This window comes from Geotrypetes seraphini, chromosome 1 (assembly GCF_902459505.1).
Source record: "Geotrypetes seraphini chromosome 1, aGeoSer1.1, whole genome shotgun sequence".
In the NCBI taxonomy this organism is placed as follows: Eukaryota; Metazoa; Chordata; class Amphibia; order Gymnophiona; family Dermophiidae; genus Geotrypetes; species Geotrypetes seraphini.
Genome location: NC_047084.1, coordinates 236,271,195 through 236,289,090, shown reverse-complemented (window position 1 = coordinate 236,289,090; position 17,896 = coordinate 236,271,195). Strand labels below are relative to the sequence as shown.

The 17,896-nt window shown below is 47.1% G+C and overlaps 1 protein-coding gene across 5 annotated transcripts in view; it reads left to right on the top strand.

Annotated features, from left to right (window-relative positions):
- The window catches only part of STIM2 (stromal interaction molecule 2), a 276,251-nt gene that overhangs the window by 153,232 nt on the left and 105,123 nt on the right, over nt 1–17,896 (top strand). For all 5 annotated transcript variants that reach the window (XM_033947951.1, XM_033947961.1, XM_033947944.1 and 2 more), the window contains one exon: nt 5,255–5,366. In XM_033947951.1, coding sequence (XP_033803842.1) covers nt 5,255–5,366 — 112 coding nt within the window. The remainder of the gene's footprint in view (nt 1–5,254; nt 5,367–17,896) is intronic.

Here is a 17,896-nt window from a genome sequence, read left to right as displayed (position 1 = left end):
TTCTCAGGCAGATGGCGGATGACATGGACATTACCCTCGATGCGGGGTCCCGATACTCCAAGGAATATCTCGATACTATGCACTTGCCTCGCCCTCCGGCCGAGTCTTTGCGCCTCCCTCTGCACAAGCTCCTTGATCAGACCTTCATGCGGTGCTTTGAGTCTCCTTACTCCATTCCGGCGGTGCCTGGCAAATTGGATGCTCGGTACCGCACGGTGCATCATAAGGGCTTCGAGGGACCTCAGCTTTCTCATCAGTCCCTCCTGGTAGAATCCTCGCTCAAGCGGTCTCATCCAGGCCAGGTATATGCTTCGGTGCCTCCGGGCTGCGAGGGCAGGACGATGGATAAGTTTGGACGACGCATCTATCAGAATTCTATGATGACGTCCCGAGTCCTGAATTATAATTTCCACTTCGCCACCTACTTGGAATTTTTTCTGCCTGTGCTTCGAAAATTCACGCCCTACATCGAGTCCCAGGCTCGGTTTGAGTTTGAGGAGGTCGTCGCTTCGCTGTCCCAGCTTCGTCTTCAGTTGATGCAGTCGGCCTACGATGCTTTCGAGCTCTCAGCACGAGCAGCTGCCTGCTCGGTGGCGATGCGCCGTTTGGCCTGGTTAAGGACCATTGACATGGACCCGAATCTTCAGGACCACCCGGCTCACGTCCCATGTGCTGGGGCGGATCTTTTTTACGAATCCATCGAGACTGTCACGAAGAAATTGTCAGATCATGAAAAATCCTTCCAGTCCATTCTGAGGCCGAAGCCTAAGCCTCAACAGTCTCGACCCTCTCGACCACCATTGATTTATCAGCGGCGTTATCAGCCGAGGCAAGCTCCTCCAGCGAGGCAACCTGCGAAGCGGCAGCCTCCTCAGAAGGGTCAGCAAAAGTCTCAGCCGTCTGCTGTCCCCAAGGCTCCTCAGCCTTTTTGACTGTATCGTCGAGGGCATGACCAGTCTCGTTCTGCCTCCCCCTGTTTTTCCCATCGGAGGGCGCCTCCATCATTTTTATCATCGCTGGGAGGCCGTAACCACCGACCTCTGGGTCCTTACTATCATCAGGGAAGGGTACTCTCTTCAATTCCATCGGGTCCCTCCGGACCACCCTCCAAAGAGTATCCTTCCAACTTGACTCAGTCCGCCCTTCTTCTTCAGGAAGCCCAGGCTTTGCTCCGGCTCCGGGCCGTCGAGCCGGTCCCTGTGGACCAACACAACCAGGGGTTTTACTCCCGGTACTTCCTTGTTCCGAAGAAGACGGGCGACCTGAGACCCTTTTTGGACCTCAGGGTCTTCAACAAATTCCTGGTCAAAGAGAGGTTTTGCATGCTGATGCTTGCTTCTCTCTACCTCCTCCTCGAGCAGAACGACTGGTTATGCTCTCTGGATCTCAAGGAGGCCTACACTCACATTCCCATTCACCTGGCCTCCCGCAGATTCCTCAGATTTCGGGTGGGACATCTGCATCTGCAGTATCGAGTGCTTCCATTCGGTCTGTCTTCGTCTTCCAGAGTCTTCACGAAGTGTCTGGTAGTTGTGGCCGCTGCACTCCGGAACCAGGGTCTTCAGGTATTTCCCTACCTCGACGACTGGCTCATCAAGGCTCCCTCGGCATCGGGGGTCATCTCGGCGACCCTGTCCACGATTCAGTTCCTGCAGAGTTTGGGATTCGAGATCAACTTTCCCAAATCTCATCTGCGGCCCACGCAGTCGCTCCCCTTCATCAGAGCGGTCCTGGATACCATCCGCCTCAGAGCGTTCCTTCCTCCTCAGCGCATGGATGCCCTTCTTCATCTCTGCCAGTCTGTGTCTTCTCACCAGTCCATCTCGGCGAGACTCATGATGGTCCTCCTGGGCCACATGGCCTCTACGGTTCATGTGACGCCTTTCGCCAGGCTCCATCTCAGGATTCCTCAGTGGACACTGGCATCTCAGTGGACTCAGGTGGCGGATCCATTGACTCGACACATCATCGTCACTCCTGCTCTTCGGCAGTCTCTACTTTGGTGGATGACCTCTTCGAATCTATCCAGAGGTTTGCTTTTTCACTCTCCTCCCCACCAGAAGGTCTTCACAACCGATTCCTCGACCTATGCCTGGGGAGCGCATCTGGATGGGCTTCGCACTCAGGGATTCTGGACCAGTGCGGACCGGCTCCATCAAATCAATCTTCTGGAGCTCAGAGCCATCTTCAATGCTCTTCAAGCCTTTCAACATCTGCTTCACGACATGGTGGTCCTCATTCGCACAGACAACCAGGTCGCCATGTATTATGTCAACAAGCAGGGGGGCACGGGCTCGGCCTCCCTCTGCCAGGAAGCTCTTCGAGTCTGGGATTGGGCGGTTCGCCACAACGTCTTCCTCAGGGCTGTCTACATCCAGGGGAAGGACAATGTCTTGGCAGACAAATTGAGTCATCTACTCCAGCCTCACGAATGGACACTCCATTCCACGTCCCTTCTTCAGATCTTTGCTCAGTGGGGAATGCCTCAGATAGACCTCTTTGCGGCTCCCCACAATTTCAAGCTGCCTCAATTCTGCTCCAGGATCTACACTCCTCAGCGCCTCGAGGCAGATGCTTTTCTGCTGGATTGGGGGAATCGCTTTCTGTATGCGTTTCCTCCATTTCCTCTCATTCAGAAAACTCTGGTCAAGCTGAGGTCCGACCATGCCACCATGATCCTGATAGCCCCTCGGTGGCCTCGACAGCCTTGGTTCTCCCTTCTACTTCAACTCAGCAGCAAGGAGCCATTCCTACTTCCGGTATTTCCTTCACTGCTTACTCAGCATCAGGGATCTCTGCTTCATCCCAACCTGCAGTCTCTCCACCTGACAGCTTGGTTCCTCTCAACGTAACCCCTCACCAGTTTTCCCAGGCGGTGAGGGATGTCTTGGAGGCTTCAAGGAAGCCTGCTACTCGTCAATGCTACTCCCAAAAATGGACTAGATTTTCTTCCTGGTGTATTTCCAACTCTAAGGAGCCTCAGCGAGCCTCTCTATCTTCTGTGTTGGACTATCTTCTACACCTGTCTCAGTCTGGTCTCAAGTCGACGTCTATACGAGTCCACCTGAGTGCGATTGCGGCTTTCCATCAGCCTCTACAGGGGAAACCTCTTTCTGCTCATCCTGTGGTTGCCAGATTTATGAAAGGACTTTTTCACGTCAATCCTCCTCTCAAACCGCCTCCAGTGGTTTGGGATCTCAATGTTGTCCTTTCTCGGCTTATGAAACCTCCTTTTGAGCCTTTGAAAACGGCTCCACTAAAGTTTCTCACTTGGAAAGTGGTTTTTCTAGTGGCCCTCACGTCTGCTCGCAGGGTCAGTGAGCTTCAGGCCTTAGTTGCAGATCCACCTTTCACAGTATTCCATCATGACAAGGTGGTCCTCCACACTCATCCGAAATTCCTGCCTAAAGTGGTCTCTGATTTTCATCTCAACCAATCCATTGTACTTCCAGTGTTTTTTCCTAAGCCTCATTCTCATCCTGGAGAATCAGCTCTTCATACTCTGGACTGTAAGCGTGCTTTGGCTTTCTACCTGGATCGCACTAAACCACACAGAGCTGCTCCTCAACTTTTCGTTTCCTTTGATCCAAACAAGTTGGGACGACCTGTATCGAAGCGCACCATTTCCAACTGGATGGCGGCTTGTATCTCTTTCTGCTATGCCCAGGCTGGACTACCCCTTCCCTGTAAGGTCACAGCCCATAAGGTCAGAGCAATGGCGGCCTCTGTAGCCTTCCTCAGATCGACACCGATTGAGGAGATTTGTAAGGCTGCCACTTGGTCATCGGTTCATACATTCACCTCTCATTATTGTCTGGATACTTTCTCCAGACGGGATGGACAGTTTGGCCAAACAGTGTTACAAAATTTATTCTCCTAAGTTGCCAACTCTCCCACCATCCCATTGAGGTTAGCTTGGAGGTCACCCACTAGTGAGAATACCTGCCTGCTTGTCCTGGGATAAAGCAATGTTACCTACCGTAATAGTTGTTATCCAGGGACAGCAGGCAGCTATTCTCACGTCCCACCCACCTCCCCTGGGTTGGCTTCTCGGCTAGCTACCTGAACTGAGGAGACACGCCCGGACCATCGGGCGGGAAGGCACTGGCGCATGCGCGGTGCGGGCATCTCGAAACTTCTAAAGTTTCTTCAAGCAAGACATGCTTGTGAGACGTCCGTATCGGGGCTCTGTCGGATGACATCACCCACTAGTGAGAATAGCTGCCTGCTGTCCCTGGATAACAACTGTTACGGTAAGTAACATTGCTATTTATTTATATATCACAGAAGTCCTATAGAGCAGGGGTTCCCAACCCTGTCCTGGAGGACCATAAGGCCAATTGGGTTTTCAAGCTAGCCCTAATAAATATATGCATGAGAGAGATTTGCATATAATGGAAGTGACAGGCATGCAAATCTGCGCCATGCATATTCATTAGGGCTATCCTGAAAACCCGATTGGCCTGGTGTGGTCCTCCAGGACAGGGTTGGGAACCACAGCTATAGAGCTCTCTGCATTTCCTGTTCTGTCATTATGTAATGTTGAGGCCCACTAAAGGTAGTTCTGACATTCTGTGAATCAAGGTTGCCCTCCTGTGCTGTAGTGCATACATTACCCATCATTGATTTACAAATGTACAGTGGTACCTTGGTTTGCGAGCATAATTTGTTCCAGAAGCATGCTCGTAAACCAAATTACTTGTATATCAAAGCAAGTTTCCCCATAGGAAATAATGGAAACTTGCTGTGATACATTTCCACCCCTCCGAGAGCGTGAACTCGCAGGCCTTGAGCTCTTAGCCCAGCAAGAAGAGGAAGCCGATCTTCGGGCACCGGCACCAACGCACAGGACATGCCGGTGCCGAGGCCCAGATGACAGTAAGAAGCGGGTTCGGGTGGGTCTGAGGGACTTCAGATTGCGGTGGGGGAGTGCCGAATCGCGGTGGGGGGTGCCGGATCATGGGGGGGAGGGTGCAGGATCGCGGGGGGCACCGCTCGCAAATTGAGGCACGCTCGGTTTCCGAGGTGCCTATTTTGCGAATGTTTTGCTCGTCTTGCAAAACACTCACAAAACGGTACACTCGTAAACCGAGGTACCACTGTATAATATATAGATACAAAGTAAAGGGTAATAACTCTGAACAGCATGCAGACTGCCAGATTTGCTTGCAGATTTGTGATACATTTCCTTTGTCATATTCTGTACCTAGAAAGAGAAGACTTCTAATCAGATGGTTTTTATTTTTAATTTCAGTTCACAACTGGACGCAGGAGGAGACGTTGCAGTGGTTGTTTGAATTTGTTGAACTACCACAATATGAGAGCAATTTTATAGAAAATAATGTCAAAGGAACAACTCTTCCGAGGTGATCTTTGGTTTTCTGATTTGCCTTGTGCCTAACATTTGAGTTAACAGGGTTTCATGTCCTTTGCTGATTTACCAAGGCTAGTAAACAATAGGTTCATCATCATCTTGCCACTTAGAATGGGGAGAGAGATAAACGGAACTCTTTGTGGAATTTGGGTCTGTATAATAGCACATGCAAGGGTGTATAGAGCAGTGATTTAGAATAGCTGACATTCTGTATTAAATATAAAGTAGCTATTTGCAATTGTCAGAGTGAGAGTCCAGGAGATGCAGTCTTTAATTATTATTGTTCATGTTGGAAACATTTAACTTAAGTCTTTTGGGCATATTTGTAGTATATACTGAAGAAGCTTTATGGGTTTGGGGCTCCCACCTGGCCCCATTCCATTTTTCTAAATGGCTGCCGTCAGTTCTCGCAAGTCCCACGAGAACGGATGCCAGCCATTCAAAAAGCGGCACAGGCCCAAGTGGGAGCGCGGAAAGCTTGCTTCTGACATCCGCAGTCCTGAACTGTATGCCGCTAGTGAGGGAGGGATACCCACTGGACCACCAGGTATGACAACAGCAGTGGTAGGCAGGCGGGTGTTTTTAAAGGGGTGGCAATGGTGGCGGGGGGCGGATGGATGTTTTTAAAGGTACGGCGATGGTGGGTGGGTAGATGGGTGGATGTTTTAAAAGATGTAATGACGACATGGAGTTTTAAAACGGTGCGGGGGAGGGTTTAAATTTGTACCTTTTTTGGGTGGAAAAAAAGTGCATCTTATGGAGCGAAAAATACGGTAAAATCATTCTCCCTACCTTTGTTGCTCCCTCCATGCTGTGCCTTACCTTCTGACCTGGCTGTTTTATGCTGAACCTGGTGTTATCTTTGGGTCAGCTCCCTCTTTCTCAGTGCTGCAGTGCACAAAGCCGGGGGCAGCGGCTTCTCGCGCACGTCCCATGCCTCATCTGGAAGCCTTCCCTCTGACATTGCGACATCAGAGAGAAGACTTCCAGTTCTGGCACAGGATGTGCATAGAAGCCGCTGCCCGCAGCTTTGTGCACTGCAGCACTAAGGAAGAGGGAGCCGGCCCGAAGATTACGCTGCATCGATCGCACCGCAGACTGGCGATTGAAGAACACTGTCCTAGATAACATCAAATATTGAATTATATATAACCTTATAACAGGTTTTTTTACTAATGGATATACATAACATAACATAAGACTTTATATACCGCTAAATGCCTTTCAGTTCAATGCGGTTACAGGAAAGTAGGTACAACAAGGAAGAAGAAAAAATGTTAACATTGAAAAAGTGCCGAAGAAGTAAATGGTAGGATTATGTATAAAAGAAAATAAAAATAAATTAAAACTATACATAAATATTACAAGGATGCATAAAGAAGGATACATTAGTATTTCAGAAGAATCCTTTCTGCAAAGAGGTACAAAGCATGGCTAGCCCTTATCCCCAAGTCTATTTGTGTTTTTAGAGCTGCTAGTGTGAAAAATATTGATAGGCAGGGTCATAACTTTATGAGGAGTAAAGTCAGCATTTTTTGCCTATGATCTTTTGGTCACCTTGGCTGATTGCCAGCAGTACGCCCTTAAATTAAGGGCATTTGGGGGATTTTTGTCAGGTCACAGACGGGATAAATCTGTAGCCTTAGATCTGTCATGGTCTTTAAAAGATAATTAGGGGCAGGGTTTCTTTCCACTTAAACATGAGCCTGGACCCCTTGAATATCTAAGTATAATTGAATCAGGCAACCTGTTGAATATTTTATTTTATTTTAAATCCAGGTTGAGGAACCACAGCTTTAGACCAGATTTGTTGAAGTTTTGAGTATTGCATCTACTGGTTATATTTGCCCCTGAAGCAGCTGACCAGTGAAATGTGGCCATATTGGGCAGCTACCGTATATACTCAAATATAAACTGAGATTTTTGGGCCAAAAAATGGCCCCCAAATGAGGGTCTCTGTTTATATTCGGGTCAGTATTGACCTGTCCTCCTCCCAAACCTGTTGCAGGCCTCTACTGGGCCTGCCGTAAGACCTGGTGGTCCAGAGGTGGGCCGGGATAGGAGGGATCCCTCCCATCTCCTGCCCCAGCCAACTTTAACAATTTTTATCTCCCTCCTGCTCCTCCTTCCCCCGGCATACCTTTTAAATCCCTAGTGGTCCAGCGGTGAACTGCGGCAGGAGCAACCTTCATTTGCACAGAGCCATTATGCTCTGGATCCAGCAGTGGACAGGTGACTCAGCTTTCAAGACGACCTTAAGCAGACTGCCTTCAAGGGGCAGATGCTTTTCAGTAAGGGCCTAGCTGATTTTAAGGCCAGTGCAATGGATCGCCACCCTAAGTCTCTGCCAGAGAACAGACCACACCAACCTCCCTTGCAAGAGTAGAAATACTGTTCGTCCTTCCTGCCATTCTTGCCAGTATAACCCAAGTTTCTCTACCCAGAGATCCTTCCAGGGTTACAGGCAGCGATTTAGCAACCCCAGACAGCAAGAACCCTCTGGGTCTTGCATCAATTCACCCTCCAAAAAGTCTCAATGATACCAGGTTGGTAGCCACATCTCTGCATATCGGAATGAGGCCGTTGGGGTTCTGGAGGGAGTGGGATAAAGTTTTCTCAGACCAGTGGGTACTGGACATCACTCGAGTGAATCACAAGATCAAGTTTTATCCTCCTCCTCCTCCTCCTATGGATTTGTTCCTCAATTCTCCTGCCTGATGGCCAGAAAAAGAGGCCAAAGTCCAGGCCACACTTCAAAGTTTCTTAGATATTCGGGCTATAGAGCCTGTCCTGATGATGAATCGGGCTCAGGCAGACACTCCAGATACTTAATTGTGCCCAAGAAAGGCACAGAGGACTGGAGACCCATCTTGGATCTCAAAGCTGTTAAATGCATTTCTAAGGATCCCACGTTTCCACATGGAAACAGCCCGTTTGGTCATAGTGACGGTGGCTCCAGGGAAGTTTCTTTGGATCTGACAGAAGCCTTCTCTGCATATTCCCATCTTTCTGAGCTACAGAAAATATTTGAGGTTTCATGTATTTCAGTTCCAGTTTGCGGCTCTTCCATTCAGATTGGCGACAACCCCTCCGCACTTTCACTGAAATTATGGCGATAGTTTCAAATCATCTTTGAAAAGACAGGGATCCAAGTACATCCCTACCTAGGCAATTGGCTGATCAGAGCTCCGTCTGAATAGGAGTGTAAACTCACAGTGCGACAGGTATTGGATTTACTCCAGTTGTTGTACTGGATAGTCAGCTTCAAGAAGAGTCTTCTGGAACTGACCCAGAATTTGGAGTATCTGGGCATTCATTTTGACATGCTCAAAGCTGCGTTTTTCTTCCCAAGCCACACAAACAGAAACTAGAGCAACAAATCTTGGCTCTCTTAGCGATGACTTCCAACAGCTTGGCATTACTTTTAGATGTTGGGATCCATGGCAACCTCTCTAGAGGTTGTTCCCTGGGCCAGAGGACACATATGACCTCTTCAGGAGGCTCTTCTGTCTCGGTGGTCTCCACAGAGGCATTCTCTTCATATACAGCTTCCATGGACATAGACAGCAAGGAACAGCTTACATTGGTGACTTCAAGGAGACTCCTTTATGAAGGGCATGCCTCTCTGAATCACGGAGTGATTAACTCTTGCGACCGATGCCAGCTGGGAAGCCCATTATGGGGGACCGCTTTTTAGTACAAAAATACACTGATGATTTTTAAAATGTAACAACTGATATATATATAAATAGGTAGATATAGATATCTATAAACAATTAGTAATAAGTAAATATAACTAACACAACACTTTTTATTTATATTTATTTATTTTGTTACAATACTAAGATTGCTTGAGAATATTATAAAGCAGCAACTATAATATAACTTAGGCTAATTACCAAAGTCCCAAGAATAACCCCTCCTTCACAAGCCAAGGGCAAGGATGCTTTTGAGACCTAATCATCGGAGTCTCTTTTGATCCCATTCGTTGCTTAAACTCACATGTCCTCTGTCTTAGGCTCCAAAAAATTGAATTAAAAATTAAAAAAAAAAAAATTCTTAATTTTCTATTCCATTTTTATCAATATTTAAAAAATTTCTTACTTTCCCTTTGTATTTTCCTTTAATGTGTCCTTTACTATACTTATGTATTGGTACATCATATCCGTATGTGTTGGTTTTAGTTAATAATTAAGACCCTGTTTTAATTGTAAATCGCTTTGAATTAATATTACGATACATCAAAATTTTAATAAAACTTGAAACTTGACTGGTTTTATAAATGGGCGTCCCAATTGTAGGCAGCGGTAGATGTCCTACCGCCTCTGACAGGCATCATTGGGACACACATAAAAAAAACAAAAAAGCCTGAGGCAGGATGCCTATACAGTGCGAGCGCTGTGCTACTCTTCAACCTTGAGCCCTTAAATGTCGTCTGCTTTTAGTGGAGAAGCTTTTCGGGATGGATTCTTTGACCATTTTCCCGACTTCGACAGCAGCCTCTGTCCCACCTTCGACCAAGGGTCATTCTGCCTCCACTACTCCGACCTCGAGCCTCATCAGTTCTTTTTCGTTTGCAGAGGATTAGAGAATGACACGGTGAAAAAATTGGTCCCCGTCACCGCCCCGTCCCCGTCTCACCATCCTCTGCACCGCCCCGTCACCGTCATTCCCTTCACCGCCCCGTCACCGCCACTGCCACCCCATTCACCGCCCGTCACCGCCACTGCAACCCCATTCACCGCCCCGTCACCGTCACCGCTGCATACATAAAAGCCTCAAACGGGTACGATTTTATATACTTTTCTAATATCTCCCCTATGTATCTGCCATTGCCCCCCCCTGTGTCCATATACCATCCCCATGGCATGTCCCCTTTTTGTCTCTGTCCCTATGCCCCATGCACATAATTTCCCCTCTTTCTGTTACCTTCCTGTGTCCAGATTTCCCCTATCTTCCTCTTCCATACCAGTGTGTCTCTTCTTTTCAACCCCATCTAGCTTTTTTCCCTCTTTCTTCCCCCCCCCCCCTGCTTCTAGCATCTGGCTCACCTGCCTGTCCTTCCCTTTCTTTCCTGCTGTGGGTTTTTCTTTCCGTTTTCATCACCTTGGCCCAGAATCCTTTTCCCTTTCACTCCCTCCTTACAGTCTGAGCCGGGAACACGGGTGATCGCACGGTCCTCGCAGCCCCCACCCGCCTGCCCAATCGATCCTAGTGTTTAGCCAGTTCTCTCCCTTCTCCTCACCTTGATTTGCAGGCTTTCTTTTTCAGCGACCTGCACGCTTTCCCAAAGAGCCGCACACGCGCGGCTGCTCAGTGTTCAATCTTCTGCTCTGCTGCAACTTCCTGTTTCCGGTTGCGTCAGAGCAGAAGATCGAAACTGAGCAGCAGCGGCTCTTTGATAGCGTGCGGGTCGCCGAAAAAGAAAATCTACAAACTAAGGTGAGGAGAAGGGAGAGAGCTGGCTAAACACTAGAATCGATTGGGCAGGCGGGTGTGAGCTGCGGGGACCGCGCGATCCTTCATGCCTCACTGCGGGGACAAGACCCATTCACCGCCCCGCGGGCGGTGAATGGCCTTGTCCCCGTCGCCGCAGCGACTGCTAGTTTTCTTCCCCGTTTTCGGCGGTGACCCGCGGCTAAAATGCGGTGGCCGCGGGTAAACCGCTACCGTGTCATTCTCTACAGCGGATCTTACCTCGACATCTTTCCCTGCATCCTCAGGTCAGATGGCTCAGCAGAAGGTTCCAGCGGTGGTAATCAAGGTGGCCAAGACTTCCAAGTCGAAGCACATTTCCACTGCCTCTGTGGAACCTCCAGCCAAAGCAGGTGGTCCGGTTTCAGGCGCGGATCCATCCTTGCCGGCTTCTTTCCAGACCATGTTAGAGAAGCAATTCATTCAGTTCCTCACTAATATGGGACCGAAGCTTGCTACTCTGATCCAGCCTGGGCATTCTGCAGACTCCCGCGAGATCGAGCCTCTTCCTATGGCTCTGGCTACACACTCTATGCAAGGAGCAGAGTCTCTGCGAGTGTCTGGTCTGGCATCTATGCACTCTAAGCAAGGAGCAGATTCTTTGCAAATGCCTCTACAGGAATCCTCACACTCCATACAAGGAGCAGAGTCTTTGGGAGTGCCTCAAGGTTCCTCCATCAAGCCTTCTAAGCTTCTATCTACAGCTTCTAGCCCTATCCATTCATTGGTAGCAACGTTTGCTTCCATCTCTGGGGTGAAGTCTCCTGGATCTTCGAGATCTGCTTCCAAGCACCACTCTCACCGACGATGGAGGCCTTCCTCGAGGCATACTTCCAGGCATACCTCTTCTTCCAAAGAGCGTCCTTCCACTAAGCTTCGATCTACGCTTTCCAGCTCTAATAGACCACCGACTCCTCGATCGAAGTCCCCACTTCCAGACTTCGAGGATTCAGCGGTTTCTATTGCTTCATCCAAGTCTCCTTTCTCTATTGATGCCTATTTTCCTGCCGAAGCTTCATCTTCGACCCAGACTGCCTCGACATCCTCGAGTCCTTCTCGAGGCAAAGCATTAGCGGATCAGCTATCTTTCTCTTCTTTTCTTCGTCAGATGGCTGCTGACCTGGACCTTCAATTGGATGCTGGTTCTAAATACTCTAAGGAGTACCTCGAAGTCATGCATCTGCCTCAACTACCTGCAGAGTCACTTAAGCTTCCTCTTCACAAGCTTTTGTCTCAGACTTTTACACGATGCCTGGAGGCTTCTTAAGCAATTCCTGCTGTTCCATGCAAGTTGGACTCCACGTATAAAACTCTACATTGCAAAGGATTTGAGAATTCGCATTTGTCTCACCAATCCTTACTTGTGGAGTCCTCCTTGAAAAGGTCCCATCCTTCCAAGGTTTATGCTACCGTTCCTCCTGGAAGGGAAGGGAAAACTATGGACAAGTTTAGATGTCACCTCTACCAAAATGTCATGATGTCCTCTAAAGTCCTCAATTACAATTTCCATTTTGTCACTTATTTCAAGTTCCTCATTGATCTTCTTCCTAAATTTCTCAGTTATCTAGATACTCAAAAGCACTTCGAATTTCAAGAAGTCACAGCTACTCTGTCACAACTCAGATTACATCTACTTCAGTTTTCTTATGATGCCTTTGAGTTGTCAGCCAGGGCGACTGCTTGTTCTGTAGCAATGTGCCACCTAGCCTGGCTTCGTACCATTGACTTGGACCCTAATCTTCAGGACCACTTGTTCCTTGTGCAGGCAATGACCTCTTCGATGAATCTATCGAGGCAGCCACCAAGAAATTGTCTGACCATGAAAAATCTTTTGCTTATATTGTCAGACCAAAGCCCAAGCCAGTTCCTGCCAAGCCTGCACGCCATCCTCCAATTTTCCAGAGGCATTTTGCTCCGAGAGCAGCTCCTTACACTTGCCCTCCTCTCAAGAAACAGCAGAATCAGAAGCAACAGAAATCTCAGCCGTCTGCTGCACCTAAGGCTACGCAGCCTTTTTGACTGTTTAAAACAGAGCATAATCTCCACCGTTCTGTCCCTGACCTATCTTCCCCCTATTGGAGGTAGTCTCCATCATTTTTACCACCGATGGGAGACCATCACTTCTGACCTCTGGGTGCTGTCAATCATCAGGGAAGGATACTCTCTTCATTTCACTCAGGTTCCACCAGACCTTCCTCCAAGAGAGTATCCTTCCAGTCCATCCCAGATCGCCCTTCTTCTTCAGGAAGCTCAAGCTCTGCTTTGTCTCAGTGCCATCGAATCAGTTCCTTTTGAACAGCAGAACAGGGGTTTTTGCTCCTGTTACTTCCTTGTTCCGAAAAAGACCAGCGATCTGCAACCCATTATGGATCTCAGGGCTCTCAACAAATTTTTAATCAAGGAAAAATTTTGAATGTTGTCTCTGGCATCCCTTTATCCCCTTCTCGAACAGAACAACTGGTTATGCTCTCTGGATCTCAAGGAGGCCTATACTCATATTCCCATTCATCCGGCCTCCCGGCAATATCTCAGATTTCGGGTGGAGAATCTGCATTATCAATACAGAGTGCTGCCCTTTGGCCTGGCTTCCTCTCCCAGAATATTCACCAAGTGCCTGGTAGTGGTAGCAGCAGCTCTAAGGAACCATGGTCTTGAAGTATTTCCCTACCTAGACGACTGGCTCATCAAAGATTCAACATCTCAGGGGGTTATTGTAGTGACCCAACAAACTATGTGGTTCCTACAAAGTTTGGGATTCGAAATCAACTTTCCCAAATCACAACTTCAACCCTCTCAGAATCTACAATTCATAGGAGCTGTTCTGGACACTATCCAACTCAAAGCATTCCTTCTGCAACCACGCCTGCAAGCTCTCCTTCAACTCTGTCATACAGTGTCTTCCCGCTCTTCCATCTCAGCGAGACACATGATGGTGCTACTGGGTCCACATGGCCTTCACAGTACACGTGATTCCTTTTGTCAGACTTCACCTCAGAATTCCTCAGTGGACCCTGGCATCTCAGTGGACGCAGGTGTGTGACCCACTTTCTCGACACATTGCAGTCTCTCCGCTGGTGGATGCTCTCTTCCAATCTCTCCAGAGGCTTGCTGTTTCAAATGCCCCCCCCCCCATCAGAAGGTCCTCACAACAGATTCCTCGACCTACGCTTGTGGCGTTCATCTCGATGGACTCCATACTCAAGGCCACTGGACCAGTACGGATCATCAGTGTCAAATCAATCTGTTGGAACTCAGAGCGATCTTCAATGCTCTCAAAGCTTTTCAACATCTTCAAGTCCAGGTATGTCAACAAACAGGGAGGGACGGGCTCTTCCTCCCTTTGTTAAGTAGCTCCGAAGGTTTGGGACTGGGCAGTTCGCCACAACACCTTCCTTAAAGCTGTCTACATCCAAGGGGCGAAAAATTGCTTGGCGGACAACTTGAGTCGTCTTTTGCAACCTCCACAGCACAAAAACTCCTTCACTTGTTAGGGTTCAAACATCAAACTTCCAAAAAAGTAACATTGGCTCAATATACTGCTCCTGCCCCATATTTGAGAGGATGCCAAAAACCAGTGCTCCCTGGAACCCTTGAGAAAGCCCATTTGGGCGAAACGGGTCCTGTCAGGGCAAGCAATCTATACTGCGAATAAAGGATGAGTAAAATATGATGGACTGATTGTCATTCATTGAAAGAAAGAACTTTTTGTATATTGAGCCAATGTTGCTTTTTTGGAAGTTTGATGTTTGAACCCTAACAAGTGAAGGAGTTTTTGTGCTGTAGAGTTTTCCAATTTACCTCACTTTCTATCTTCAACATTTTTCGTCTTTTGCAACCTCACGAATGGACACTCCATTCCTCGCCTCTTCATCACATTTTTTCACAGTGGGGAACACCTCAGATAGATCTCTTTGCAGCTCTCCACAACCACAAACTGCCTCAGTTCTGCTCCAGGATATATTCTCCTCATCGCCTCAAGGCAGATGCTTTTCTTCTGGAATGGACAAATCTCTTCCTGTACGCATTCCCTCTCATTCTCAAGACTCTTGTCAAGTTGAAGAACGATCATGCCACCATGATTCTGATTGCTCCTCGGTGGCCGAGACAACCTTGATACTCCCTTCTACTTCAACTCAGCAGCAGGGAGCCATTTCTTCTACCAGTTTTTCCATCTCTGCTTACACAGAGTCAGGGATCTCTGCTTCATCCCAACCTGCAGTCTCTACACCTGCCAGCTTGGTACCTCTCAATATAACTCCTCTTCAGTTTTCTCAACCTGTAAGAGACATTTTAGAGGCTTCTAGGAAGCCTACCACTAGACAATGCTATCACCAAAAATGGACACGATTTTCTACGTGATGTTTTACTCACGATAAGGAACCTCAACATTCCTCGTTATCTTCTGTTTTAGATTACCTTTTGCACTTATCCGCCTCTGGCCTCAAGTCTACATCGATCCGAATCCATCTCAGTACAGTTGCTGCTTTCCATCAACCTATTGAAGGGAAACCCCTCTCTGCTCATCTGGTGGTTTCCAGATTCATGAAAAGACTTTTCAATGTCAAACCTCCTCTCAAACCGCCTCCAGTAGTTTGGGACCTAAATGTTGTTCTTGCTCAATTGATGAAGCCTCCATTTGAACCAATGTCTACGGCTCATCTGAAGTTTCTCACTTGGAAAGTGGTGTTTCTCATTGCCCTCGCTTCTGCTTGACGAGTCAGTGAGCTGCAAGCTTTAGTTGCTGATCCACCTTTCACTGTGTTCCATCATGACAAGGTGGTCCTCCTTAGTCATCCTAAATTCCTTCCTAAAGTGGTTTCAGAATTTCATCTCAACCAATCCATTGTTCTTCCAGTGTTCTTTCCAAAGCCTCATTCTCATCATACTCTAGACTGTAAACGTGCTTTGGCCTTCGATTTGGAATGCACCAAACCACACAGAACTTCTCCTCAAGTTTTTGTCTCCTTTGATCCAAACAAGTTGGGACATCCAATCTCTAAGCATACCATCTCCAACTGGATGGCTGCTTGTATCTCATTCTGCTATGCCCAAGCTGGATTACACCTACAGAGTAGAGTCACAGCCCATAAAGTCAGAGCAATGGCAGCTTCAGTAGGTTTCCTCAGATCTATACCTATTGAGGAAATTTGCAAAGCTGCTACTTGGTCCTCAGTTCATACTTTCACCTCTCACTATTGTCTGAATGTTTTTTCCAGATGGGATGGCCATTTTGGCTAGAGAGTATTACAAAAGTTATTCTCCTAATTTGCCAACGCTCACACCATCCCATTCTGGTTAGCTTGGAGGTCACCCATATGTGAGAATAGGCTGCCTGCTTGTCCTGGGATAAAGCACAGTTAGTTATCGTAACAGGGGTTATCCAGGGACAGCAAACAGCTATTCTCACAACCCACCCACCTCCCCTGGTTGGCTTCTCTGCTAGCTATCTGAACTGAGGAGACGCGTCCTGCGCTAGGCGTGAAGGCACTCGCACACGCGCGGTGCAGCTGACTTGAAACTTCTAATTTCTACAAGCAAGTCTGCTTGCAAGGCTTCTGCATCCGTGATCCGTCAGTGACTTCACCCATATGTGAGAATAGCTGCCTGCTGTCTCTGGATAACACCTGTTACGGTAAGTAACTGTGCTTTTTGGTCTTGTATGTGGTGTGATGATGTGACGAACGTCATGATGCTGAACTATCAAAAATACTGATTAAAAGACTTCAAAAACAGTCAACAATGAATGATGTATTATAGCATTAGTCTGGCAGATGTATAATGTAATAAAATACCTTAATGTGCAGCAGTGGGTAACTTTGTAACTCAAATTTGCTAAGTGCTACTTGATATTTGATCATCCCACTGCCAATTCTTCATGAAGTATTACACCGCTACAGATATCATGGCATTGTCAAACTGGCGAAGTCCTTTAAGAAGCATCACAAAATAAAATTCAAAAATCAAACTATATATCAGAAAAAAACAAAACAAAAAATCATTGCTTAGGTATGTCACCTAACGTACGGACTCCTGAGGAGATATAACAGAATGAAAGATTAGGTTTTTACCGGGATAATCTTCTTTCTGTTAATCTTTTCGGGAGTCCATATGGCACGCCTTCAGTATATGCTGTTTCGCCTGCTTTTCTGTCTCAGACATTTCTAGATTCCAGACCTAGAGGAGTTCTGTCAGCCAGATGACTAAGCATAAGGAAATCCTGTAGAAGTCAGTGTATTCCTTCGTCTCTGTCTCCTTTGATGTTAGTGCTTGTTACACACAGCAGGTTGGTTCTCTATTGCTGCTGTGTTTTAAATATCTGTTAATCATCATTCTAATTATTTTTCTAAGTTACAGAGCAGAGCAGAATTGCATAATGTCTGCAGGAAAGTCCCCCTTACCCCTCTTTGTGTTCTATTCCAGTGGAGCTTGATTGCTTTGGGACATAACAGAAGGAGGGCAGTATGCACATTTCTGCAAAACTCGATTCACAGGAGTGGATTAATCACCTAACATACGGACTCCTGAGAAGATTAACAGAAGATTATCCAGGTAACAACCTAATCTTTCATTATTTTTGCCTAATGGAGCAAATATTTTGATATTATAACTATAACTTTTATGTTGTCACACTCAGCAATGATATACAGTAAAACCTTGGTTTGCAAGCATAATCCATTCCAGAACCATGCTTATAATCCAAAGCACTCTTATATCAAAGCGAATTTCCCCATAAGAAATAATGGAAACTCACACAATTCATTCCACAACCCAAAAATTTTAATACAAAATACTTGTAATTGCTCATTTAGAACAGTCACTACACTCCTGCAGCGTCAGAGAGAGAAGAACCATTGGCTCAGTTGTGATGATGCGATGTGTGTATACTGTATGTATTCGTATTGCATGACTTTGCGTGTTTAGAACAGTCACTACATTCTTGCAGTGTCAGAAAGAGAAGAACCATCAGCTCGGTTGTGATGTGTGTATACTGTATGTACTTGTAAGACATTGCTTGTATAGCAAGTTAAAATTTAATAAAATGTTTTG